General features: G+C 38.6%; 1 protein-coding gene across 5 annotated transcripts; it reads right to left on the bottom strand.

The window, feature by feature from the left end:
* On the bottom strand, positions 1-27,731 carry LOC117411131 (ralBP1-associated Eps domain-containing protein 1-like). 5 transcript variants are annotated; one of them, XM_059025240.1, is made up of 21 exons: positions 27,066-27,148; positions 26,292-26,398; positions 24,965-25,088; positions 23,999-24,198; positions 23,565-23,721; positions 21,237-21,361; positions 20,538-20,700; positions 20,136-20,199; positions 11,539-11,693; positions 10,917-11,038; positions 9,646-9,726; positions 9,051-9,138; positions 8,412-8,513; positions 8,057-8,126; positions 6,925-7,055; positions 6,662-6,726; positions 6,119-6,301; positions 5,566-5,655; positions 5,290-5,438; positions 3,894-3,999; positions 1-1,505 (listed from the first exon to the last, which is right to left on the bottom strand). In XM_059025240.1, the coding sequence occupies exons 4-21, from the start codon at positions 24,131-24,133 to the stop codon at positions 1,437-1,439; spliced, it is 2,055 nt and encodes a 684-aa protein (XP_058881223.1). In that variant the 5' UTR covers positions 24,134-24,198; positions 24,965-25,088; positions 26,292-26,398; positions 27,066-27,148; the 3' UTR covers positions 1-1,436. The 5 variants fall into 5 exon arrangements, with proteins under 5 accessions (XP_058881223.1, XP_058881222.1, XP_033874196.2 ...); XM_059025239.1 differs by lacking the exon at positions 26,292-26,398 and having other exon boundaries at positions 9,646-9,723; positions 27,066-27,731; XM_034018305.3 differs by lacking the exon at positions 26,292-26,398 and having other exon boundaries at positions 27,066-27,730.

Genomic DNA, 27,731 nt, shown 5'->3' with positions numbered 1-27,731 from the left:
TAAAATATTGTGCTGTTTTTATTTTGTGTAAAAATCACACAGCTGCTAGTTCATTCTGCAGAGATACATCCATGCAGTTTAACAATCTATGATCCCACAGCCAGAATATAAGCAATTAAATAGAATATTTGCTGTTAGTCAGCAATTGATGCAAATTTACATATGAGATCAAAAGGTGTGTATCATACAATATACAACATACCCCTTATACAGTACATCAACCTGAATAGCAGTAAAAAGGCTCTCCTTGGTTCAATAGGGAGAACACAGATTAATGTGAAAACCTGACAAAGTGAAGAGTAAGGCTTACAGGAGCTGAAGAAAAGGTAACCCCAAAAAGGTCCAAAGACAAGATTTGACTTGGAACGACAAATATACAAATAAGACACCAACACAAGTGAGGCTAGAGTGGAGATATAGATACAAATCAAGTGGTTGGGTTTCAGGGAATTTATAATAGAGAAGCATGTGACATGCAGATTACAATTGTGTTCAGGGGTATGAAAAGAGCAGTCTTTAAATTTGAATTACATTTAGGGTTTGTTTTTTCTAAACAGTTGGTACACTTTAAGGGAGGATTGTTTTGGTTCAGGACTCTCATTATGAACTCTATGAAGTACATGCAGGAGTGTCAGGGTGTCTTCATGAGGGGGAAAACTAAATAATAATCCAAATAGTTAATATATTTGCAGTTGCCTGTGGTCACGTACTGTACAAGGTAGACAATCTGCTGTAATAGTTACAACTGTGGTTTACTAAAAACTAAAAAGCCTGGTGAGTGTTTCACAAGATTAGTAACAGGTGATCTGTTTCACATCTGGATGGATCATTTATTGTTACTGCAGCAAAGGAAGTGTTTTGACAATTATGAATGATTAACTGGCATGTAAAATCATCCACCATGGCACTACAGGAGACAACAGAAATTGTGTGCAGCTGATCAATCTGAGTTGTCCTATTTAACCAAAATCTTCTCACATTTTGACAAAACAATTATCTGCATACCAAGTTAAAATGTGCCATCTACAGTTTGTTTTAATGTGCTCTATTGGTTCAGTCTAAGGATGACTTAACCCACATCATGGGACCCTTAAACCGACCATACTGGTAACATGTAGCTTAAATGCCTGTTAAAAGTCAGTTGAAAGTGTCCTAAGGGAAGTAGCTGACACATTAACCTATATTTCCTATTTTAAATTAAAAGTGCGACCATTTTTTAACATTCCTTCCCCTACCCCCCCACAAAACATGTTCTTTTCCATTATTTTCTGTATACAGATGATCTGTACATAAGCAACATTTGCAGGTATACAGCCAGATGGAACAGAACACCACAAACTAGTGCTGGGTACAGTGGCAAAGCTTAACACAAAAGTCCGGGAATGGGCATGGACCTTTTAGGTCTTTTTGTGATTTGTTCAGTAATAGACATTGTCTTATAAATGTGAAAATGGTCTCAGTTGTTCCAGTTGAACCTCCAGGGAAATGCGTTCTTCAAGCACATCCTGCAGGAAATAAAAAATAAAAACATATATATATATATCTATATATATATATATATATATATATATATATATACACACACACACACACACACACACTACCGGTTAAAAGTTTTAGAACACCCCCATTTTTCCAGTTTTTATTGAAAATTTAAGCAGTTCAAGTCCAGTGAATAACCTGAAATTGTACAAAGGTAAGCGGTAAACTGCCAGAGGTTAAAAAAAAAAGTTTAGGTTACCAAAAACTGAAAAATAATGTACATTTCAGAGTTATACAAAAAGGCCTTTTTCAGAGAACGAGTAATGGGTTAACAACTTACAGCTGTTCTGCAGCAATGGAAGTAAATAAAGCCTTGAAAGTTGATGCTAACAATTCCTACAGGTGTCCCAACTTTTGTTGATTACTTACAAACCCTCTGTCTGTATAAAAGCAGTGTTGGAACAGACTGTGTTACTACACCCTCTTAAGCATTATTTGGACAGTATTGTACCGCAGGAAGTAGTATATTGCTCTCATAATGGTGAGAAAAAGGCAATTAACAAAGGAAGACAGACAGACCATTATAACCTTTAAAAAGTGTAGGTCTTTCCTTTAGAGAAATTGCAAAAGAAAGCCAAGGTGTCAGTGAGTACAGTTTCCTACTCCATCAAAAGGCACTTGGAAACTGGAGGAAACTCTGACAGGAAGAGGTCTGGCAGACCCAAAGCCACAACAGAATCAGAAGACAAGTTTCTGAGAGTCAACAGATTGCGTGATAGGCGGCTCACAGGACAACAGCTTCAAGCACAGCTTAACACTGGTCGAAGTAAGCAAGTCTCAGTTTCAACTGTGAAGAGAAGACTTCGAGAGCTGCAGGTTTGACAGGTCGAGTGGCAGTAAGAAAGCCATTGCTAAGATGGCAAAATAAGAAAAAGAGGCTTGCCTGGGTCATGAAGCACCACCAGTGGACTACTGAAGACTGGAAGAAGGTCTTATGGACCGATTAATCAAAATTTGAAATCTTCGGTTCATCATGCAGGGTTTTTGTACGCCGTCGAGTAGGCGAAAGGATGGTTCCTCGGTGTGTGACACCAACTGTCAAACATGGAGGAGGAAGCGGGATGGTCTGGGGCTCTTTTGCTGGAGTCGGCGACTTGCACAGAGTGAGTGGCACCCTGAACCAAAACTGCTACCACAGCATTTTGCAGCGCCATGCAATACCCTCTGGTATACGCCTAGTTGGTCAGGGGTTCATCCTACAGCAAGATAATGACCCAAAACATACCTCCAGGCTATGTCAGAACTACCTTAGAAGAAAAGAACAAGACGGTAGGCTTCAAATCATGGCATGGCCAGCACAGTCTCCAGACTTAAACCCCATCGAGCTGGTTTGGGATGAACTGGACAGAAGGGTGAAAGCAAAATATCTGCAAAAGGTGGCTACTTTGATGAGTCAAAAATTTAGATTAAATTTTGTTAAACAAAACGATTCCATGATTTCTTTTTTTATCTCCAATTGTTTATTTGTTCTATGCTTTAATTTCAGAGTACATTGAGACATTAAACTGCGTAAATTTCAATAAAAACTGGAAAAATGGAGGTGTTCTAAAACTTTTGACCGGTAGAGTGTGTGTGTGTGTATATATATATATCCTTGTGAGTGAAACACTACAAATACTCTGTCAAATAACTGCATTCTAATCAGTTCATATACTTCTTAGCATCACAGAAGACTGACTAAAAAAAACAAAAAACATTTTTTTGTATGCTATGAACACTTGATGAAAAATCTGAAGAAAATCAGTGTTTATGGGTTTCTTCCTCCATTACTTCCCCAGTGTGGTGTATGGTCATACCGGGGAACACCACTTATCCAGTTTGAGAGAGCTCACATTCTACGGGTGTGACTAGCTGACGGTATGGAATGGCAATCCACATCACTAGAAACTAAGGTTCACCTGGAGAATAAGTGCTCATAATATTAACAAAACCTATTGATGCCATGATGGTGATTTCACTTGTTAAGCTTGTAGTTTGAGAAAATACTTTTAGTGCAGGGTTGGGAAACTCTCCCAGACCAGATCCTTATTCAAATAATGTTCTTAATTGTTTAATTAAAGCAATTCTCATTATTCCTGTTAAACCTGTGTAGCATTGGCCATTCCATTATACCTTTTACAGGAAACACCTTCTTTCACACGTTAGGTATGTGAGAAACATTTTTTTACAGTTAATTTCACAATGTAATCTATTGCTTCAGCACATACTTACCATATGGAGGCTTACTACAGCACCAAAATTCAGTATCCGTAGTCAGTTATTTTGCCATTCCGAGGGAAGGCATTAAATACAATTAGCCAGTGTTTTGTTAAATGGCTTTCAGTGGTTAAAAATCCAATACAATTCCTCACCTTTAACTGCTGTTGTAATTCACTATTAAGCCTGGCCAAGACAGTGTTTGTTTCTTTATTTCTTCTAATTGAAGCTTGAATAGCCTTTTTGTCCTTGCCCACAGATCTGTGAATGAATAAAGTACAAAAGTCAAGAAATTGCACCCCCTGCCATGGATAAACACATTACAGATGAAATACCTCCAAAGGTAGGTCACACTTCCATACATTCACAGTATGTAAGATTTCACAATTTCAACACATTAGGGCAATATCACCTAAAATAACTTAGTGACTGATCAAGTGTCAGCTGTATCATCATAGTATGTGGAACAACTAATGTCCATGCAAAATGTTGTAGTCATATTAACATGTTTTACACAAATTATTGTAACCTTTTTTTGTGTGTGTTTATTTTGTGTAGGCCAGGTTAGAAATCTCATTAACCCTTTGCGGTCCATTGACGGACTGGGTCCGACATCATTATAGCAACGCAATAAACGGGTGTTTAGTCGTTTTTTCTCCGGAAAAAGCTGAGAAAACCATTCAATTGCAGAGTGGTAGCGACAGGAGCCGATACAAGTCGGGGAAAAAAAAAAAAAAAAAAAAAAGCGTATCTCATGAATAGTCATACATGGTATCAGGTATCAGATAACGGGGCGTTCATAGTAAACAAGCTGGCTGAGTGCGTCAGCGCACAGAGACTATCATGGACATTTGCAGAGCTTTTTTCAGATGTTATAGTAATAAAATAATGACTTGGATCGCATTATTGAGGAGTTTGGTGATAAAATGAGTGATCCGGAGATGATCGATCAGTATGTACGACTATTATTATTATTATTATTTATTTCTTACATAGGTGAACGCTATAGCAAACGAAAGGGTGGGGGGGGGGGGGGCTGGAGATGCCTAGTGAGTGCTTTGTTGATATGCAGGGCCATTTAAACCTGTTTGACTGTGAAAAAAAATACTTTTAAACAGCGCGTCTAAAATTAACTGCGCGTGTGAAAATTAATTAGACCTGGCGTGCCTGACGTGCAGTTAATAAATGGACTGCAAAGGGTTAAAATAAGTTACACTGTTCAAGCACAATGCAATACAATGTCCATTCGGTTTTACTATTTTGAAAAGTTTTTATTTTAAATTAAATTCTAAGATATACATTTAATATACCATAAGAAGGATAATGGATATGTGGAATAACAGATCAGAGACTGGGCTACGTAAAGTAGGATGTAATCCCTCGCTACAGCAGTTACTGAATACCAACAAGCTGTATCTGTCTACTTTCACAAACTTTGGGAATTGTACAAGGCCTTGAAAAAAAGGCCACAGATATAAGCAAACAAACAGCTTTCTATTTGGGGCATAGCTTATTACAATTGTAACAGTAAGACCAACATAGATGTTTTACCTTGGAATTGAAGGTTGTGTAGCTAGAACAGTAGCTATGACATTTGACTTCTGAGAGTGCTCATCTGCATCTGGTCGCAGATCATCTTCTGATTTTAATCTTCTGCGAACAGGCTTTGGAGGAGGAGCAAGAGGAGTGGAGCCTTTGGCCTGTTAAAACAGCACATTAAAATCCACAAATCAAAGCAGCATTTAATGTACGATTTTAGTTAAAGGCAATGAAACTTTTATACTTTTTGTAGGACATTAAGGTAATTTATTTGTATCATGTACATACTGTGTTTGCAGTAACAGTTGCTTTATCATCTCCCCGGCCATCAGCTTTTGCAGTTCTAACGGTACCAGCAGGTTCTATGGGTTTGTCAGCCTATACAAATCAGGAACAGAACTAAAAATCAGTAATACTGTTACATCTGTACGACAACAGGACATGGTGTGCAATTCCCATACTACACAGCCTTATTCTTGATGGTACATAATTGTGTTTTTTGAGAATGTCTGAATTTTAATTAAATAAACTGAAAAAAAAAGCCAACTTTATTTAACATTGTGCCTCTTACGATGCTACGCAAAACAAACACAACTGATACTACTCTATCTAGCACACTGTACACAAGAAAGAGGCTGTCTGCTCTGTCAAAGCTCATCCCTTGCTACCATTTATCCAATCTAAGAGAAAACACTTGAATTGTACATATAGAGGTTCTGTATACTGTATTTGGTTTGAATAAAATATCTGTACACATTTTGTTTTAATTACAGGATTTGTACTACACATCAGCCCTTTATGCACACAGCACAGCAGACAAAGGGTCATGTTTGACACTGACCTGTATGGCCTCCAAGTGTTTTTCACCTTCATCAGCTGACTGTTCTGTTGCCACTGACGCAAACACTGCAAACTGGCTGAAATCTGCAAAGTTCGGCTGCTTAGGTATTTGTTGAGGTGAGGTACTGGAGTGAACCACTAGACCATCGCCTTCCACTGACCGATGCATATGGGGCCCTGCAATCTACAGAAAGAAAGGATTGCAGATATACATTTTACATACTGCTAGGCTGGGGTTAGAACCAAGAGGCACATATGTATCATGATCCCAGAATTAGTCTTGTAGTAAATACACCAAAAGTGCAGTTTTGGTGTAATTTACTATACTATATACTGTACAGCACAAAAAAAAACAGGGATAAATTGTGCACCTAGCAATTATTTGTTTTCAAAAACTGAAAAGTATTCAATGTTTGTAATCTAAACTCTGCTTAAGTGAAAACAGATCCAGTAAATGATTAAGAAAATAAGAAGTTCACCATATATTAAATATTATTTTATCTGTAGGGCAGTAAAGTTAATATATGCTTTGGAACACATTTACCTGTGTTGGTTGAGGTCTTGGGGGCACTGCAGGCGGGTAGGCAACTGCACCTGCTTGCTGTTGTCCTGTTCCAAAAATAAAAGAAAAGTAAAGATTTTTCTAAATAAATTATTAAAATAAACTTCACTGAATAGAGTAAAGCAAAAGTTAGACAACTGTTTGAAACTGAAATTGGCTCCAAAATAACAGCCTTTTGTTCATTACCTTGCCCTTCATATTGCCATACCCTATGGCTCACAGTTGATACACTACAAGTTACCCACCTGTGGTGACTGCAGCAAAGCTTCTGTTCATATCTAGTGACGAGGAGCGTGAATGTGAGGCATGGGGTCTTGGTGGGGGTGGAGGTGGAGCTACTGCTTTTAGTCCCTCTGGAGAGGTTCCTGAATGTGACCTGCAAGAAAAAAATAAAAATCAACATTCCAACTGGTATATCTGTTTCCTGTAAAAAAACGTTTTATATCTATTTGTCCCATATTAATATTCTATTTAATGTACCCTTTGCACTTTCAGTGTCATTTCATAAACTATTATGAAATTATTTATTTTGCTCCGAAACCTTACTTCTTTCATTAATGATTCTAAATGTTGTATCTTTTTTTTTTTTTATATATATAAATTTAGTCATTGCCAATTATTTTTATTATTTTCTCCCAATTTGGAATGGCCAATTATGATTTGAAGCTCAACTCACCGCTACCACCTCTGCTCTGACTCGGGAGGGCGAAGACGAACACACACTGTCCTCCGAAGCGTGTGCCGTCAGCCGACTGCTTTTTTTCACACTGAGACTCACCATGCAGCCACCCAAGAGCTACAGCGTCGGAGGCCAACGCAGCTCTCTGGCAGCTTACAGGCAAGCCCGCAGGTGCCCGGCCAGACTACAGGGGTCGCTGGTGCGCGGTGAGCCGAGGACACCCTGGCCGACCTAACCCTCCCTTCCCCCGGACGACGCTCAGCCAATTGTGCGCCGCCCCCTAGGAGCTCCCGTCCACGGTCGTCTGTGGAATAGCCCGGACTCAAACTCACGACGTCCAGACTGTAGAGCGTATCCTGCACTCCACGTGGAGCACCTTTACTGGATGCGCCACTCAGGAGCCCCCCTAAATGTTGTATCTTGAAGATGTCAGAAATAATGTACTGTATCACGTTCTCCTTTTCTAAGCTTTAGATACAATGGACATGGACATGTTATGAAAATAACCTACACATTATTATTTGTACAACAAACTTCAATTTAATGGAATATATATATATATATATATATATATATATATATATATATATATATATATATATATATATATATATATATATATATATTCCATTCCAGAAAATAGCAAACAAGAGATACAAGTACTAAATTAATTGTACAGTAACCAAAAATGATCCAACCTTTGCCGAGTAACCACACTTCCAATCTGTTCTGGATCTGACGTGTATGAATCTGAGCTACTGTAGCCATCTGCAAAAATAAAAAATGATTATTGAAGATATTTTGGGTTTAGATGAAACCTCATTTAGAAGTGGAACTTTGTCCTTAAAAAGAACAGCAGCAACACAAAATATTTAAACTGTACATGATCATTTTTCAAGTTGTTTTTTTTTGGCAGTGCCAATACAAAATCGCGTAATTTAATATAGGGCTGTAAAAAAGCTTCCCACCAGGAGTTTTATATTATAGTTTAATTTTAGTTCAACAAGTTTTGTAGACTTAGCAATTTAACCCAGACATTCCATTGCTACTTACCTACAGCGTTACTAGCTACAAATTTTATTGAGGTTGCTAGTTTATTCTCTTCAGAAAGTTCAGGAGGGTTAGCAAGTAAAGGACTAGTAGGATGAGCATGATCTACACAAAGAAAAAAAAGCCATTTAAATTTTACAAATATAACATTCTACATTAAATTGTTAGTATTACGTTCACTTTCAGAGTATATTAATTTTATATTCTGAAACTGGCTAATATTACAAAGCTGCCACAGTTTATCCTATATTTAAAACAGCAGGTTGTTGCTCAACCATCTCAGAATTGTAAAACTAATGCATTTTTGTTAGATGTGAAAAGTTGTGATGGCCTAGATTCAGACATACATTAGATTTGGAATCTATTTAAATAACATTTTGATGGGCACCTAACAATATTTGGAAACCACTGTGGTATGAAAAAATAAAGGGCAATTTAAAAGTCACCAGACAAATTAGATGAATACATGTATTAATGGATAAATTCAAAAGTTAGTGTTCAAACTTATTGACTTCTGAGATTTAAATGCGTTTGTCCTATTTGTTCAGTGACTTCTGAATCGCCCTATGTAGGCAATTTCGTTAGAGAATTCCTGTACAGTGCCTGATAACCAATGAAATTTACTAAATCTGTTTTCTTTACCGCTTGCAGTTCGTTTCAGCTCCATCTCCTGCATGTGAATTTTACTGGGAGTCATGCGAATGGGAACAGGATGAACAATTGCAGTGTCCTGTAAGAAAACACATTTCACAGTTTTTATTTTGATTGTGCACAAATAAAAAGTTTATTTTGATAAGCACATTTATTGTATCCTACAAAACTATGATCTTGTAAGGATTTCACAAGAATTTGTCATTTTAAAAATGTGATGCCTTAAGTTACCATCACAAACAGCTTTGCAGTTGAATATGCTTCCAGTAATGTATTTTTCATATGACAAATATTTTAACAATTCTTTTAACAATTCCTCTCTCTCATTTTTCCTGCCCAAAAGAGCCAAACATTTATTTTTTTCCCCAGAAACGCATTAAAAAAGAATGATACTAACAACACTAAATAATCAAGCACAAATCACTAGCAGCACTTTTTGATTAAGCGGCAAAAAGCAAGCAAGATCATGTTTGACACCACCATTGAAGCATACCACCCATGCATTTCAGAGAGACCATTTCAGTGGAGAAATCTAGGGTTAATAAAATAATTAATACTTAACAGGCATATTAAGTGATTGACTTACAGGATCAGCTGGTGCAATGTTAGAATCAAATTGGGTCAGAGTTTGTGAGCTTGAAGAGCGTTCACTAAAAGTCTCCCACTGCTGAACAGACAGAGCAGAGACAAATCAGCATGGATTACACATTACAGAAAAGTTTATCAGATTTGATTGAAGTCCAATACAAAATAAATATTTAAAATAAATAAATAAAAACAAACTTATAAACAAGAATGCATTTTTCAAAATGTACTATTAGTAAAGTGGGAAAAGAGGGTTTATGGCAGAACCTTGTTAGTAGAACTCTGATAAAATGAGCATCCTCTTATTTGAAAAAAGACAAAAAATTCACAGAACATAAAACCAACACAATAAGGCAGGCAGCAGTGTGGAGTAGTAGGGCAGCAGTGTGGAGTAGTGGTTAGGGCTCTGGACTCCTGACCGGAGGGTCGTGGGTTCAATCCCAGGTGGGGGACACTGCTGCTGTACCCTTGAGCAAGGTACTTTACCTAGATTGCTCCAGTAAAAACCCAACTGTATAAATGGGTAATTGTATGTAAAAATAATGTGTAAAAAAAATAATGTAATTGTATGTAAAAATAATGTGATATCTTGTAACAATCACAAAAACAAAAACAAATAAATCTGAGGTAGACTACAACCTGCTCATGTGATTTCAGAATGACAATTAAGAACGAAGGCTTATTTTAAAACAAATAAATAACAGTATGACATTAACAAAGAGTAGGAACATGGAAAACATGGCATTCCCAATATGTACACATTCTTGTATGTTCAACAAAATAACTTAATTTCATTTTTGAAACTGAAAAAGCCATAAAATATTAGTACATGGACCCGCAAATCTTGCATTTCAGATGCAAGACCAATGCAAACAGCAGCCATGCATCCAGGCTACTTTATCACCATTGCGGAATCTTTATCAGATTTATTGGTTTCTAGTGCAAACAGTAATTTGGTCTTATATTTAGTAACTTTTTCCGCTTAGCTGCTACTTTTCACATTGATAAGTGGAAATCATGTTATGACATAGCTACAATCCCTTCTCCAATACATAAAACCAAAAGTAGTGCATAGGATATAAAAGAAGAAAGCCCTATAACTTAGTATATTGAACCACAACAATGCTGAAAATCTTGTTGGGCTTTACAAAATGGTGCTCGTAGCTTTAAATAACCTATTTTACGTAATGCGTCTCTGCAGGAAGTGTGTTACTTTTTGTGATATATTAAAATGTCAACACAAAAAACAATCAAATAACTGAAAGTTCAAACCTCATTGCTCTGGTTTAAATCGGGCCAAGTCTGATTTAGTGACGGCATTGATGGTGATTTACTGGGAGGCGCTTCTACTGGGGAGCTTGAATAGCCTACTTCAGCAGTCTGGTCAACAACTTCTAAAAGACAAGAGGAAACCAAAGTTATAAACACATTTGTTATTCATGGAACATGCTTTGTTTATCAGTTTTCAATGCCCAACCAAATAACCTATACAGAAAAGTGTCTGCTTCTCAACAATCTGCCCTACTAATTGTTAACAATAACAATATTCAGTTGTGATTCCAAGGCCAGGAACTTATAACTTTAAAAGATGTATTGTAAATCTTGTACCGTATATTCAAGTGCTTTGGGAATTCGCAGTTTATGCCACATCTGTTGTCCTCCCATGAAATAATTGGTTAACTTTCAGAGTGTTTCATCATCAAATTCCATTCTGTGCTATTCTATTTGGTTAAATTATATGCTAGATTACTTAAGCACTAAATAAAATTACAATAATATTCTAAATACAACCCATGTAGTCATTTTGAAATGCACAGCCCATAACTATATATATTGAATCCTGTATGGTTTTATGAATATGTTAACTTAAACTATAAAAGAAAAATGCTTTTACCTGCAGAGTCATCCAGATCGATAAGTTTTGGCATGAGGCTTTCTGGCAGCTTTTCAGGTAAGTCATAACCATTCTTTCTGGCTACTACAAGATGAAATGCAGCACAGAACTCGTCTAGTGTTAACGCGCCATCTTTATCAAAGTCTGAAAGCTCCCTGAAATACACAGAACCAACATTAATGCAATCTATTTAAAACACATCAGAAAATAGAAAGTATAGCCTAGTTTTAACATGCTAATATTATCCCAATCAATAGCACTGAAGCTGCTTGAAATAAGCATGAAGGCCAGTATTTGTATCTGTATTTGTTACAAGCACAAGCATAAATGAGAAGTGTACAGCACCCAATCTATTTTCTCAAATTACATGACATTCTACCATACCAGTTAGGCTGAATATTACAGTATAGGTTAGTAAACTTCAATTTTCAGACAATGTTCAGCAATATCACATCATAAAAGTATTCCTCCAGGCCAAACACTTCCTTTATCGAACCATAAACCAAAGTACATATAATAGAGCATTGTTACAAATGTGACGCCAATCAAAGTGTTTGGTCTTCATCATCTGCAAAATCAAGAATTCACATGACAGCCATATAATGTCATAGGTTAAGTTTCAAGTCAACAGCTCTTTAAGTTTCTGCTTTTCCTAAGGTAGTGGGGGCTTTGAAGATTAATGTAAGAATTTAGTGTTACTGATCTAACTGTATAGTTCAATGGAGTTTAGTTCTGTTTCTAAATTATAGTAAACTCCTGCTTTGCACCCAGTTTACAAAGAAAAAAACAAAGTGAAAATTTAGAATAGAACAAAAGTAATATGAAAAATGTTATTAAAATATGTTATTTCTAACTGTGATATTTAATGGTATTCTAGCATCCCACTGCTCTGCACCACATTTACAAAAAAAATGAAAACGTTAGGTTGTTATCATAACCCTGGTTCCCTGAAATAGAAATGTAACCATTACCTCATGGGTATTAATTCTTTGATACCGTCTAACCTGAATAGATATTCCAAAGCTGTACGTAGTGCCAGTGACGCAGTTGCGCCCGCCCCCAAGGGCATAAAAGAGACACTCAAAACTTCACCTTGTCCCTCAAGACTGCTGTAAGAAGACGCAGCAACCTGATAAGGACCAGGTGAACTCTCTTTTTTTTTTTTTTTTAAACTTATATATTGGTTGATAAGTTAGCAAAAAAGAAAACTTACTGAGATGCACAAAAAAAAAAAATCACAAAAACAAATAAATCTGAGGCAGACTACAACCTGCTCATGTGATTTCAGAATGACAAGGACAAAGGCTTATTTTAAAACAAATAACATTATGACATTAACAAAGAGTAGGAACATGGAAAACATGGCATTCCCAATATGTACACATTCTTGTATGTTCAACAAAATAACTTAATTTCATTTTTGAAACTGAAAAAGCCATAAAATATTAGTACATGGACCCGCAAACCTTGCATTTCAGATGCAAGACCAATGCAAACAGCAGCCATGCATCCAGGTTACTTTATCACCATTGCAGAATTTTTATCATATTTATTGGTTTCTAGTACAAACAGTAATTTGGTCTTATATTTAGTCTTTATCTTTAGTATCTTTTTCCACTTAGCTGCTACTTTTCACATTGCTAAGTGGAAATCATTTTATGACATAGCTACAATCCTTTCTCAAATACATAAAACCAAAAGTAGCACATAGGATATAAAAGAAGAAAGCCCTATAACTAAGTATATTGAACCATAACAATGCTGAAAATCTTGTTGGGCTTTTACAAAATGGTGCTCGCAGTTTTAAATGAACCTATTTTACGTAATGCATCTCTGCAGGAAGGCCACCTTGCGCATTACCACAAGGAACCCAGTACAAATAACAGGGCTAAAAAATTGAGGAAGAACTCCCCTCCAATTTTATGCTGTAAGGGTCGAGCTCAAGGCCACCCTTAGCATTCTTGTTCCAAACCCAGGGTTTTGTTGAACCACAACACTCAGCCGATAGAACCGCGTAAAAGTGTGGGGAGTAGCCCACACCGCTGCATCGCAAATATCTCTGACAGTTGCTCCCTGGAATAAAGCCCACGAAGTTGCCATGCCCCTGGTAGAATGGGCAGTGAGCTTCTCTGGAGGGGGCAAGTTGGCTCGTTCATATGCAGTCTGAACCATATCTGTGATCCATCTTGATAGCCTCTGTTTAGACAGAGCTTTCCTATGGGACTTAGCCCCATAGAAATAAAAAAAACTGCTCAGACTGCCCCCAACTTTTGGTTTTGTCCACATAATACGCTAGTGCCCTCACCGGGCAAAGAGTATTGACCTGCCGGGTCTCTATCAGACTGAAAAGGAGGCTGAAGAAAAGCCTCAAGCGCTACCATCTGGTTCATGTGGAATGCTGGAATGGTTTTTGGCAAAAAAGCAGGATTAGTGCAAAGTGTGACTTTCGCCCTGGCTTCTGCAAAAAAATAAGCAGGCTTAGCAGATGTAATAGCGAGCAAGAAGACCTCTTTCATTGATAAATATTTAAGCTCTGCTGAATTCAAGGGCTCAAAGTGAGGCTTCATAAGTCCTTCCAGCACCACATTAAGCCTCCCACGAGGGACAATGTCCTTCATAGGCAGCCAAAGCCAACGAGCACCCTTTAAAAATGGCCCCACCAGGAATTGAGCTCCTGGGGAGACAATCAATTTTACTATGACAAGCTGAAATGGCTGCCAAATAGACCTTTAATGTAGAGGGGGGTTTCCCCTCATTGAATAGGTCCTGTAAAAATTGCAGTATAACTGCTATGGAACAGGTTGTAGGGTCTAACCCCTTAGGCAGGCACTACATTTGAAAAATGCCCCACTTATACCCATACTGGGAATGCGTGGACCGTGCTCTGGCATTCTGTAGAGTGTCAATGACTCTATTAGAAAGCCCCAGACGGCTCAAAAGGTGCCGTTCAGGGACCAGACCCAGAGCTGCAGGCTTGATGGGTCAGGATACCACAACATCCCCCTCGCCTGACTGAGCAGGTCGTGGCATTTCAGTAGGCTCCACGGCTGGCCTTTCAGGAGCTGTATCAGGGTTGAAAACCCACAGTCTCCTGGGTCAATAAGGTGCAAGCACAGCGGGTGCATGGCGAGTGGAGGAAAGGCATACAGAAGCTGCCTCGGCCACTGGTGTGCCAAGGCATCTATTGCCAGCAGGTCCCAGCTCCCGTTACTGAGAACTAAAGGGGACAAATGGGTCGATTCTTGGGAGGCAAACAGGTCCACCTGTGCACTCCCGAACGATTGTCAAATGAGGCTCACCACTTCTGGGTGAAGCCTCCATTCTGAGGCACTGGGGACTGTCCTTGAAAGGAGGTCCGCTGCCCAATTCGTCACCCTAGGAAGATGTACTGCCTGCAGTGAAAGGAGGTGACGGTGCGCCCAAAGCAACAGCTTGTGGGCAACCCGGTGGAGATGCCCCTGAGTCTCAATGGGGCCAGAATAGCTTCCATGCACTTTGAAAAGGCACAGGGGGCTAAAAAGAGGTCGAACAGTAAACTCATACATTGTCCCTTGTAAAGTGAACCTGAGGTACTTCCTGTGCCTGATTTTATCGGGATGTGAAAGCAAGCGTCTTTTAAGTCCACCGTAGTGAACCAGTCGCCTGGCCTTATTGACTGCAACAACTGCTGCATGGTTAACATTTTGAACCTCTGTCGACTCAGATATCGGTTTACCTGTCTGAGATCGAGGATTGGTCTGATACCACCATCCCGTTTGGGAACTAGGAAGTACCTGGAGTAAAACCTGGTCTATGTACTGGAGGTGGCCTCTTTGGAAACAGGCACACCATTTCCTTTGTGGACTCCATCGCCCGGTGAGAGCGCTGCAGCATGTCATCTACCGCAAGACCAAAAATGTGTCTTGGAGTAATGGGAGCATCAAGCAATGGTGCCTTGTCACCATCTGCTATGCGGGCCTGAGACACAGCTGATATTTTGCAGCTACTAAAGCAGCCAGGTTCCTACCAACTGCCTGTCCATTGAATTTTGATATAGGAAGCAAGTTCTTATTTACCAGCCGCAGTTCCTCGAGCTGCTGTGGTGTGGGTCTGTGACTCTGCGAAAGAGACTTCAACAAATAGCTCTGGTAAGCCACCAAGATGCTGTTATAATTACCCAGCCGCGCAGCAAAAGCACTAGCTGAGTAAGCCTTTTTTAGCATAATCTCAGAAACCCTGCACTGCTTATTGGGGCAGGTAGCATCTTTGTTTAAAAGCGCTAGCTTTGGGGCATGCACCAATGATGCGATAGCAGCATCTACTGGTGGATAATCAGCCAAGTCAAGTTTTTCTGCCTCATGCAGGCTGTACAGCGTTCCCAAAGAACGTGAAGCAGAAGGTGCTGTAGCCGGGTGACCCCAGGATGAATGCACTTCAAAAGAAGAAATCCAGGTGTACCGGAGAAGACACCTGAGAGGGAGTGGGATCATCCTCAAAAATTGAGTGTTTCTGCTTATCTACAGGCCATGGAACATTCAAAACGTCTGTGGCCCTCTTAATCAGCGGCAAAAGCTCTGCTGATAATGACACAAGCACTTCTGGTGTTGCGCCATCTGAGTCACCATCCTCAGAGGGGAACTCTTGATCGACTGCCTCCTTAGAAGCAGCGAATGGCAGCAAGAGGATATGCTGTCTTTCTTTTATGTACCACTCCCTGTGACTAATGGTGCAGAGGGAGCAGGTGTAGCAGTGCGGTTGCGCAACAGCTCCGCTAACATGTTTCCCTGTTGGGAGACCGCCTCCCAGAACTTAGGTGGAACGGACAGAGAGCGCTCTAGAGCTGTCTGACACTCATTTCTCTAATGTATGCTTAGAGAATGACGCACAAAACTCACAATAGTTGCGGTCGGCGAGTGCCTCTTTAGAATGCTCTGGACCCAGACAGGCAGCGCATCCGCCATGCCTGTCCTCCATGAGGAGACCCGTCTTGCATATGTCACAAGAATGAAACCCTGGCATAATGTAACTGCAGTAGTGTGCAACGCAAAGGACCTTTAACTGTAATTGCTATAACAGTATAGCATATATTACTAGTACCCAAAGGAGACTGTTGAACAACGCATGCAGCAATGTTACTATGCAGCTGGCAGTGAGACAACAGTGGTCAATGACTCTAACCAGTGCTGATTAGATCAATGATGGTACTGTCTTGTATGAAATGCTTAACACCTGCACTGTTTACTATAGTACAATGTACAGTACACACAGAACGTGTCTATAGTGCACAAAGTACAGTACAGTATAGTGCTAATGATATAGTATAATGCCCAATGTACGGTATATACAGTCAGTATATAGCGCACGGTACCCCTGGTACGGTACGGTGTATGGTATGGTGTACAGTACAAGTGCGGTGCAGCGCACGGTCCACTACCGTTACGGTAACCTTGGTCACCAAGAACGGTGATAGATCAGTGACCAACAGTTACCGAAGAAGCAGTATGCAGGGATGCCCACCTGTATAGTTTCTGGTTTAACACAACATAGCTCTAAGATTGGAGGAAGCCTGCTGTCAAGTCATGACAGCCTTCGCAATGGTACTGCAAGCAGAGACCAGAGCAGCAACGATACACTGCAGGAAGGACTGCAAGCAATCAGACCTGAAGCAGAGCTGAGCCCAGCGACTGCTAGTGAATAGGAAGGGTAACCTCGTTTGTTGTACAAAGTACCGGCGGGAACGGGAGCAGGTCTGGGACCTACAGTTACCACGGGAGCGCGATAAGGATGCCCACCTATAACATTTTTTGGCTAACCAACAGATCGAAACCCAAGGAAAGCCTACTGCTAGAGCCCTAACAGTCTTCACACTAACTCTGCAAGCAGATCTTAATTTGGTACAGAGACACTATGGGAAAAGCTGCAAGCTGATTGTACCAGCGTGCACATCTCTGTCAGTGCAGGACAGCTGAGCCCAGCAGCCGTGTTAGTATTTCTGTGGAAAATGACAGAAAATACAACAGAGAAAACAATCTTTTCACACAAAACAGTAATCAAAGTTATCTTTATTTTAATATATTTATAATAAAAAAAACATTTTTATTTTACACTTCAACCGAAGCTAGCAGCTTACGAGCGAGCACCAGTAGCCGCCTTAAGGCGTTCAATCCCAGGGAAGGAGTAGCAGAGCACAAGGCCGCTGAGGGACTACCGAACAACCATGGCTGAGTGCACACATGAAGTAATTTTTACTAAAACACGTAAAAACAAATCGCAATAAGTGATAAACACAAGTGAACAATCAGATATAACACTATGGGTCACTTATCTGTTGATACATCTCTCTCTCGCTCTCTCTCTGAGGCAGTGAAAGGAAAAATGATGACGTTTTTAGTGTCAGCAGTCTCTTTTATGCCCTCGGGGGTGGGCGCGACTGCGTCACTGGCACTACGTACAGCTTTGGAATATCTATTCAGGTTAGACGGTATGAAAGGATTAATACCCATGAGGTAATGGTTACATTTCGTGCTTGAAAGGGGAACAAGTTTTAAAACACTATTCAGACAAAGAAAATGTCAGACTAGCTCTCACGGAGGTACAGTAAAACCTGTATTTAGGACCACCTGTCTACAATGCACATGTATATACATTCCTCATGTTAAAACAAACAAAAATTAAATCGTGAAAATATATGTGAAGAGTTGATACTGTTTGTAAGATTAACTGTAATATCTGTGTAAACTAGAAATGGGAGTTTTTGTGAACAAAAACATAAGCATCCCCTGGAGTATAATCAAAGCGGTATGTCATACCAGATTGAATGGTGTGTAAACATTAAATAAAATAGAAATGTGAAAAAAAATGTGGCACCAAACCATGTAATGTTTAGGTGTAAAGCACCTTAACAGAGAGATACCAACTATAAAGACCATATGTCAATGCCCGTGGTCTGTATGATATGGCCAGAGTTTAAAGCAATGCGGCAGTGAAAGAGTTAATTTCCAGACAACACTGGTATGGAACGCAAGGTTTGTATCGCAAGGTTTGTATCCTGTACCCTCCAATTTCAAAACTAGTTTATGATGTTAGAAGCCACTGGCATTCTGAGTATTTAGAAGTTATTTTGGTGAAGTCACGATCACGCATGCAGGCAAAGAAAATATTTTAACCACAAAATGTAAAGTGAATAAAATTGATAATAGTCTGACAAATGAACTTGTAATAAATGATTAACAAGGGTATGACTGAGTTTTACAAATAACAGTTAATTGTGTTAAAGAAATTATTATAGGGAAAGAAAACATGCTTCTCTGTCAATGGAAATAAAAATCTAAATAATAAAACATATAACAGTCTCAAGACCATGTCTTCATTAAGGACATTCTCCTAAACAAAATGATAACACTGTAAATTAATTTAAGGATGCAATAATACACACATGTTTTTGGTTACAAAGTTAAAACACTGCAGTCTAAAAAGTTATATTTAAAAAACTATATGCTTGAATCAACTCTAATCACGATCGAAACTTACCCTAAGGTGTCATCGAAGCAGCAACACACATGGAGCAACAATCAGACTTTATTTTCTAGTGTTAATCTTGTTTTCTATACAAATAGTTCCTGGAAATACAATTTTGCTCTACGTTTGCTCCAGTGTTATACGGCGGCTGCAATAGTTTTGTGTGATGTCATCAAGAAAGAAAAAATGATGCCAGCAACAGTTAATGATAAAGACCAGCGAGAAGCAATTACAACCCAATCCAGTAATAAAGTAAAAAAAAGAAACACGGACACTATTGTCAAAAGGTCTACAACACTGAATATAGACAAAACGAAAAAAAGATGCATTTCATAAGCCTGAAGGGACTCTGTGTCTGCAGTTAAGAAAAAAAGAATAAATCAAAAGTGAGTACATTATTTTTTATAAATCTCCTACAACTATAATTGCTGATGTGTTATTTAAACTTTAGTTTTTAACTGTAGTACTTAATGTTAGTGTACTCCTTGTTTTTTTTATTTTTTTTTTATTTACAAAGTACTTACAATGGAGGGGAAAAACATCCTGCTGCACAGATGTTGTATTGCTATTAATTTCATGGTCAGCTATACATTTAACCTGAAGGGTTTATATAACCCTGTAAATATGAAGTCACTACCTCAAATGGTTTCTGAGATACAATACTTTGACACTGATGGTGGCAACTTTGCAAAACAAACTCTCAGGAAGGCTTAATTTTTATGAAACCCACAATCGAACTTAGCCTAGAGAACTACAGCATACACCTGTGTACCGATTATGAAGGCAATATATCAAAGCATGGTGGCCATCTTACAGGTAAAAGTGAAGGAAGCCTGTAACACTGAAAATATAAAGTTACTAACTTTAAAGCTTATGGAGAGGGAAGCAGGCAGGTTGACAAACTCCTATCAGCTCCCATAAACTAGATTTGGACAGTCTATTGAGTAGTGGTTCTAAACAGGTTTGGCTGTATAGTTTTTAGCAACAGGTACCTTCATATCCATAAGAGAACCCACTCATCTTATCAGCAGCATGCATACTTTTAAAATAGCACATACTTAAACCCAGACTAGTTAATAATTTTAACCAATCATACTTACCAAATGTGAGAAAGCTCAAGAATAGGTAGCTTTGATTTTGTAAAAAATTCTTTTGCTGCAGATCCTTGAGATGAAAAAAAAAAAAAGAAAAAAAGAAATGAACACAAGCATGTCAGTGACATTCATTATCAGTCACGGCTATACATTCAAAATGGACAGCTCTCATGAAAAAGTATGTATCATGACCTACGTCCAGATAGGATGTCCAAACCAAGTTTCATCACAATTGAATAAGCGTTTCTCTAGATATACACAAAATTCAAATGTGAAATAGACACAGGGCACCTCCAAATATCCCCATATCCAAACACTATTAATTATGCGCGATAAAGAATGTCCTATGCAAGTGGCCACACACACACGTATAAAGAATACAATTTTGTTGCTGGCATGTTTACTCACCTGGAATGAAACCATTTAAATCTGGCTGAATGGTTTTAAACTGGTTAATATAATACTGTCTTTGTTCATCAGTGATCTTCCATGGATCATCGTAACTACTAGATTGCCTTCGGATTTCATTTGCTGTTGCAGCAGATGCCACAGTTCGTACCGTTGTGCTCTCCTAAATAGTTGTATAGAAATACATATAAAAAAAGATAGAGATAAGAATCATCCTACCACAAACACTGATACCTCTATCTCATTTTTTCTTTTTTTGTACAATAAATGCTCAAATATTAGGATCTAATTATAATGAAAAATACTTTAGAAAACTAGTATTTGATGCCATCAGGTTTATATTGTAAGTAAATGGCTTAAACATTAGGCACTGAAGTTTTATATGTCAAAGTAGTCAATAATTCTCATTAAAAAAGAAATATAAGGAAGCTGTAGTTGAAATGTCTCCACTAAGATGTCCAGTGACTTAATTTTACTAAAATAAAGCTACCTGTCAGTTCAGTGTACAGTGATATTGAGTATGTAAGAAAATTCTAAACTTCCAAGTAAAAATATGTGGATGTTAACAAATGACGTAGACTATCACTACTAGTTTTGGAAATCTAATTATGAATAAACTACAGATAATGCAACTGCTCAAGACTTTTTAGCCATTATTTAAAAAAGCTAATAAGTCTAATGAACCATGTGCTGCACTACCTGGAGTGATGAAGGATGCATTGTTGGAAGTGTGCTGGAAGGGGGAGTATCTGTAAAACTGACCCAACTTTCTTGAAGAGGAGGAGGAGAGTGGGCAGGCCACATCCCATCACCTGTGACTGGTCCTTCCACAGGAGAGCAAAAAGGAAAAGGGAACATTAGACAAAACTCTGCCATTATTCAAACTTATCCTGAATTTAAAAGTGATAAATAGCACAGAGATATTAAATATGATTTCTTATTTTAAATCTGTTTGAAATGTCCTAAAATATCATTGCTGTAATTTGTATACTGTTTGGAGCTAAAGAAAACCAGTGTATATTACTAAAGTGTAGTGAAGATCAAATGCACAAAGAAAAGGTTTTCCTTACAAAAAAGGAACATATAATGAAAACATAAATAAGGACTTAAATACAATGTTTTGCCACCAAATATGCTTTTTTGGGGAAAGGTTACCAAAATAAATGCATGGTAATTATATCAAAGAATACCAAGGTGATTTAAAGCTAAATTTAATAAGTAAATGACTGTGTTTTTCATAATTGTTTCTGTAAATAAACATGATCTATGACAAAGCAAGACTCAAATATATTAATTTCTAAAAATCTTTACATATAAACTATTTTCCATGAAGTTCTGTGAAGCCACTAGAGCCATCAGCTTACAACGGAACAAGAAAAACAGCCTTTTTTTCTACATACAGTACTGTGCAAAAGTTTTAGGCAGGTGTGAAAAAATGCTGTAAAGTAAGAATGCTTTCAAAAAGACATGTTAATAGATTATATTTATCAATTAACTAAATGCAAAGTGAGTGAACAGAAGAAAAATCTAAATCAAATCCATATTTGGTGTGACCACCCTTTGCCTTCAAAACAGCATCAATTCTTCTAGGTACACTTGCACAAAGTCAGGGATTTTGTAGGCATATAGTCAGGTGCATGATTAAACAATTATACCAAACAGGTGCTAATGATCATCAATTCAATATGTAGGTTGAAACACAATCATTAACTGAAACAGAAACAGCTGTATAGGAGGAATAAAACTGGGTGAGGAACAGCCAAACTCAGCTAACAAGGTGAGGTTGCTGAAGACAGTCTACTGTCAAAAGTCATACACCATGGCAAGACTGAGCACAGCAACAAGACACAAGGTAGTTATACTGCATCAGCAAGGTCTCTCCCAGGCAGAAATTTCAAGGCAGACAGGGGTTTCCAGATGTGCTGTCCAAGCTCTTTTGAAGAAGCACAAAGAAACGGGCAGCGTTGAGGACCGTAGACGCAGTGGTCGGCCAAGGAAACTTACTGCAGCAGATGAAAGACACATCATGCTTACTTCCCTTCGCAATCGGAAGATGTCCAGCAGTGCCATCAGCTCAGAATTGGCAGAAAACAGTGGGACCCTGGTACACCCATCTACTGTCCGGAGAAGTCTGGTCAGAAGTGGCCTTCATGGAAGACTTGCGGCCAAAAAGCCATACCTCCGACGTGGAAACAAGGCCAAGCGACTCAACTATGCACGAAAACACAGGAACTGGGGTGCAGAAAAATGGAAGCAGGTGCTCTGGACTGATGAGTCAAAATTTGAAATATTTGGCTGTAGCAGAAGGCAGTAGGCAGTTTGTTCGCCGAAGGGCTGGAGAGCGGTACACGAATGAGTGTCTGCAGGCAACAATGAAGCATGGTGGAGGTTCCTTGCAAGTTTGGGGCTGCATTTCTGCAAATGGAGTTGGGGATTTGGTCAGAATTAATGGTCTCCTCAATGCTGAGAAGTACAGGCAGATACTTATCCATCATGCAATTCCATCAGGGAGGCATCTGATTGGCCCCAAATTTATTCTGCAGCATGACAATGACCCCAAACATACAGCGAAAGTCATTAAGAACTATCTTCAGCGTAAAGAAGAACAAGGAGTCCTGGAAGTGATGGTATGGCCCCTACAGAGCCCTGATCTCAACATCATCGAGTCTGTCTGGGATTACATGAAGAGAGAGAAGCAACTGAGGCTGCCTAAATCCACAGAAGAACTGTGGTTAGTTCTCCAAGATGTTTGGGCCAACCTACCTGCCGAGTTCCTTCAAAAACTATGTGCAAGTGTACCTAGAAGAATTGATGCTGTTTTGAAGGCAAAGGGTGGTCACACCAAATATTGATTTGATGTACATTTTTCTTCTGTTCACTCACTTTGCATTTTGTTAATTGATAAATATAAACTATTAACATGTCTATTTTTGAAAGCATTCTTATTTTACAGCATTTTTTCACACCTGCCTAAAACTTTTGCACAGTACTGTATATGCAAAACTATAAAGCTTGTCTGTCATATACCTGATTGTGTTTCTCCGAAGGGTGTCCAGACTGTCCCAGTGGCTGCAGGCGGCCTTTCTGAATTTCCTCCACTGGGATGCCGCTTGTGCTTTCTCCAGGAGTGGGGAGAGGTTGGAGGAGACTGATGTGGGGAGACAACTGGAGATGTGGAATCAGGCTGTGGGGAGATAGAAGGATGAACATACAACTTAAACAATTAGAGGGAGGGGTGAATCAATAGGGGTCACTGGGGGAAAACAGCATTAAAGTAACCCCTGGAAAATATGATATTTTTGGTCAATATGCTTTAATGTTTTTGACTAACCTTCAAGCGAATGGAATAGAATGGTGGCTTGCTGCATTTTTGAGGGCATGGGAGGTGGAGAACAGGCTTGTGATGACTGATGTGTCACTATGTCTGGAGTAAAAGAGCACAACATTTATCTATCCATTACCTGTAGTTCTGCTGTAGGTGCACGAGGTTGAATCACTTCATGACTTCCAGAGACCTTCTTGACCTGCATTCTACCAGGAGGTGGAGGAATGACACCCGAGTATGTGCTTTGGTTTTCAGAATCAGATGAGTACATTGTTGGGTGTCTAGATTCTTGTTCATTTTTTGCCACTACAAATCTAGGCAGAGGGAGATCCTTCACTGTTAGTAAAACAAGAGAATTAGATTGTTTGTTATCCTAAAAAGACAATTTCAATGATTTCTTCATATAAGGAGACAAGAACTAGTAAAACTGTGAAATTGCCAGCATAATGACTGTTGAAGTATTTTATATATTGAGGCATAAGTTTCTGTTCCATTTTTTTCTTTTGTAACAATTGATTGGTAAAAACAAACAAATGACAGAAAATCCCCACTTTAGCATTAACTGTTATTTTTATTTCTAGAATCATCTACAAGGGAGTTAACCTTACACGGCAAATTTAACCAATTTGCTTTCGCAAATAATTATGCTCATAGATTTATTAATAGTTGGTTTGGTATAAAAAACTGTGACTCTCTGTTCTGTTACTCCAACATTATGAAGCATACACATTTTCTGATTAAACAAACAAAACATTCAGGATTTGAAGTCTCACAAAAACAAGCTTTGATGGAAACAAACATAAAAACAGTATGTGCATAATGAAAGGAGCTTTAAATCCTATTCTTCAAATATCTACAGTATGAGAAATGATTTTAGACCACATAATATACAGCCAGTCTTGCTACAGAAGTCTTTATTCAGAATGTAGGTGGTGGTACAACGAGAGTATACTGCGGCACATGCACATGGGTCAAAGATGGATTATAGATTACAGAATTTCAACACCTACTGCAAGAAGCAAGTCCATTGTTTCTGTATATTATGGCTCAAGTCACATTATACTATATTCAACCCTAGCAGAACAAAGGTAGTGGCACTCACCTGTGTTCAGGCTTTCTACCCGCAGCGGCAGTCCAGACTGTGCTACAGCTACAAGTTTTAAAGCAATGTAGAACTGGCTACGCCCAAAATAGCCAAGTCTTGTTGCACCACAAAGTTCTGTAATCTTAAAGACAAAAACACTTTAAATTTTATATAATAAATAAACAAACATATTTTTTTTAAAGAACGATCTTTAAAAAAAGGTGTATTTTATGCAATTAATTTCTATGCGCTTACTCTCTTGCTTCAAAATTAACAAAGTTTACTCATCACTGTTTTCTGTTGCTTATTTTGGACTTCTATAAACACACGCGCATGGCAGTAGCCACAAAACAAACGTTGAGGGGCAAGGGTCACGCATCAGCACGCCCTGGGATGAAAACATGTAGTGTGAAACGATCGTGTCCAACCCCGGTATGAATCTCACCCCGTAGATTGTAGAGCAAGACAAATGTGATTGCAGACAGGACTGAACTGAGGGGTGAGTCACCCCAGGGTCGCCCGTGGTTACTCTACCCGGGGTTGGATAGTGTGGTGTGAAAACAGCTTTAGATGAAGTTCAAACTATTCCTCTGCATCTGGCAGGAACTCAGCACAATTAAGATTTATAAATATATACTTTTTATTTCTAAAGACATAGATTTTTAATTCCTACTGGGGAAAAAAAAATAACTGGGTATAGTGGTATGTTGCACATTATAGACAATATGAGTAAGTGTTTGAAAGAAAAGCAGGATCTCCACCAGTTTTTTTAAAAATGTTATTTAATTTTCTTTAATGAGGGTCCAGTGAACCACAACCTTATTATAATCATTATGATCATTATGACCAGATATAGATTAGGTGTGGAAAACCTCAAAACATCAGTGTCTGCAAAAATAAATAAAAAAACAAATTATAAAAAATAATTTAGTCCTACAGTAAAATACCACAGCAGCTATTATTTCAGTTTGTCATTATTATGCTTACTTTAGTTTAGAAACGTAACAAATCTAAGGAACCTATATGTTTACAAAGGCAAGGCTTAAACAAAAGAATCAAGAATGAAGCACCCCAATAGCATGCTCACATGCAAAAAAAAACAACAACAAAAAAAATACTGGTTGTACAGTCATGAGTCAGAATTGACACATCCCTTTCAAACCTGTAGGTCAATATAGACAGTGCACAAGACACTACATTCGGCAATTACTATAAGACAATAAACTGGTCTAAATATGTACATACATTTACGGATGGGTATTTATAACATTCGTCCATTTTTAAAATATGTACATAATTAAGATGACAATACAATGCAATAATGTATTGAATACAATTTACTCACAAGTAGTTTCAATAAATAGAATCCACATCATTTATTTCTCCGTCTGTTGCTGTGTGCCTGATGCAACCTGAGGCCTGAATCTCAAACGTAGCGTGTTGTTACTAAAACTAAGACGAATTACTTCTGTCACTCATCAAATCATGCATGCTATCTGGTATACCAAAGATCTTGGCGTATACTATTGATGCTCTGACGTGTTGGTAGGCCGGAAGCGGCACATTAAAGAGATACACACAAAACACAGAAATCTAACACAGATTAAACCATACCAGTGAGACGTCTGTGCTGTGGTATTAAAAGACATTTGCCATCTGTCTATCAGTTTGCATACATCATGACACAGAGCCTGCTGTTCGTTGAAAACTCCCAAGGTGAGAAACAAATAATGTGTTGTAGCCACACCTATAGTTCTATACTAAAACATGTAATTGTATTTGTCTATTTTGAAACACTGCCCTTGCTACAGCTTAAATAGACATTTTCAGAAAAAAAGACAAGACACAAAATCAGTGCTAAATATACCTCAACTAAATATGAAAAATCTACCCCTATTTGGTAATTCTCTTCTCTTCCAGTGTGGGACACTACAATTGAAAACATTATGCATGGAAAAAACAGACAAGTTAAAAAATAGCATCAACATGGAACAGAGGAATAGAGGAAGAGTAACTTGCGTTATATGTGTTTTTGAATAAACCAGCAAGGTTGTAGATAGTTTCGTTGCCGTGCATGATATTTTCTATAACAAATATTAATTAATGTATGTATTTTTACCTGCAGTACCACCTCGCTGGGTAGTTGGGCCGCCCGGAAGAGCTCCAGCACCCTCCCGTTGGAAGCCACTTTCTTGGTGTTTTCCGTGTCGCAGTAGGCGAATAAATCCGAGTAATATTTTTGTTCCACATCACTTAGGGTTAAAGTTTCCATTTTAACATAAAAAGAATTCGAAAGTAGCAGAGCACGGCGAAATAAACAATGAAACGCAACACGAGCAGGTCTGGGAACAAATAAACTTTTAAATTAAATACAAAACAGGTAATTTCTTTTAAAAGTGATCCCCGGCTTCTGGCGTTGTGGCAACAGTCTACTTCTGCCTGGTTAAAGTTGTGGATTGTTTTCCTGTGTGTAGCAGTTTAAAGTTGTTCCTCTTTTTTAATTTCAGTAATTAATAATAGGAAGAATAAAGTTTAAAGCTCTGTAGGCTCCTTCCTCCAACAGCCAACGCCGCCATTCCTGCGCCCCGTGACGTCACCGCACAAACAGAGCGAGTCAGTCCGCGCAAGCCGGGGAGGAGGAACAGGGACCCGGATGGAGCTCAATTCATCAATGGTCACAGTCCTGCCTTCTTTCCTTGACTGCTGCATAGCTAACAGTGCTTAACCGCTCCAGCTATGCCAAGAACTACAACAGCTGCTGATGATCAGCAAGCTGACCCTGCCC

The sequence above is a fragment of the Acipenser ruthenus genome, chromosome 6 (genome assembly GCF_902713425.1).
Source record: "Acipenser ruthenus chromosome 6, fAciRut3.2 maternal haplotype, whole genome shotgun sequence".
In the NCBI taxonomy this organism is placed as follows: Eukaryota; Metazoa; Chordata; class Actinopteri; order Acipenseriformes; family Acipenseridae; genus Acipenser; species Acipenser ruthenus.
This window is presented reverse-complemented; position numbering and strand designations above follow the sequence as displayed.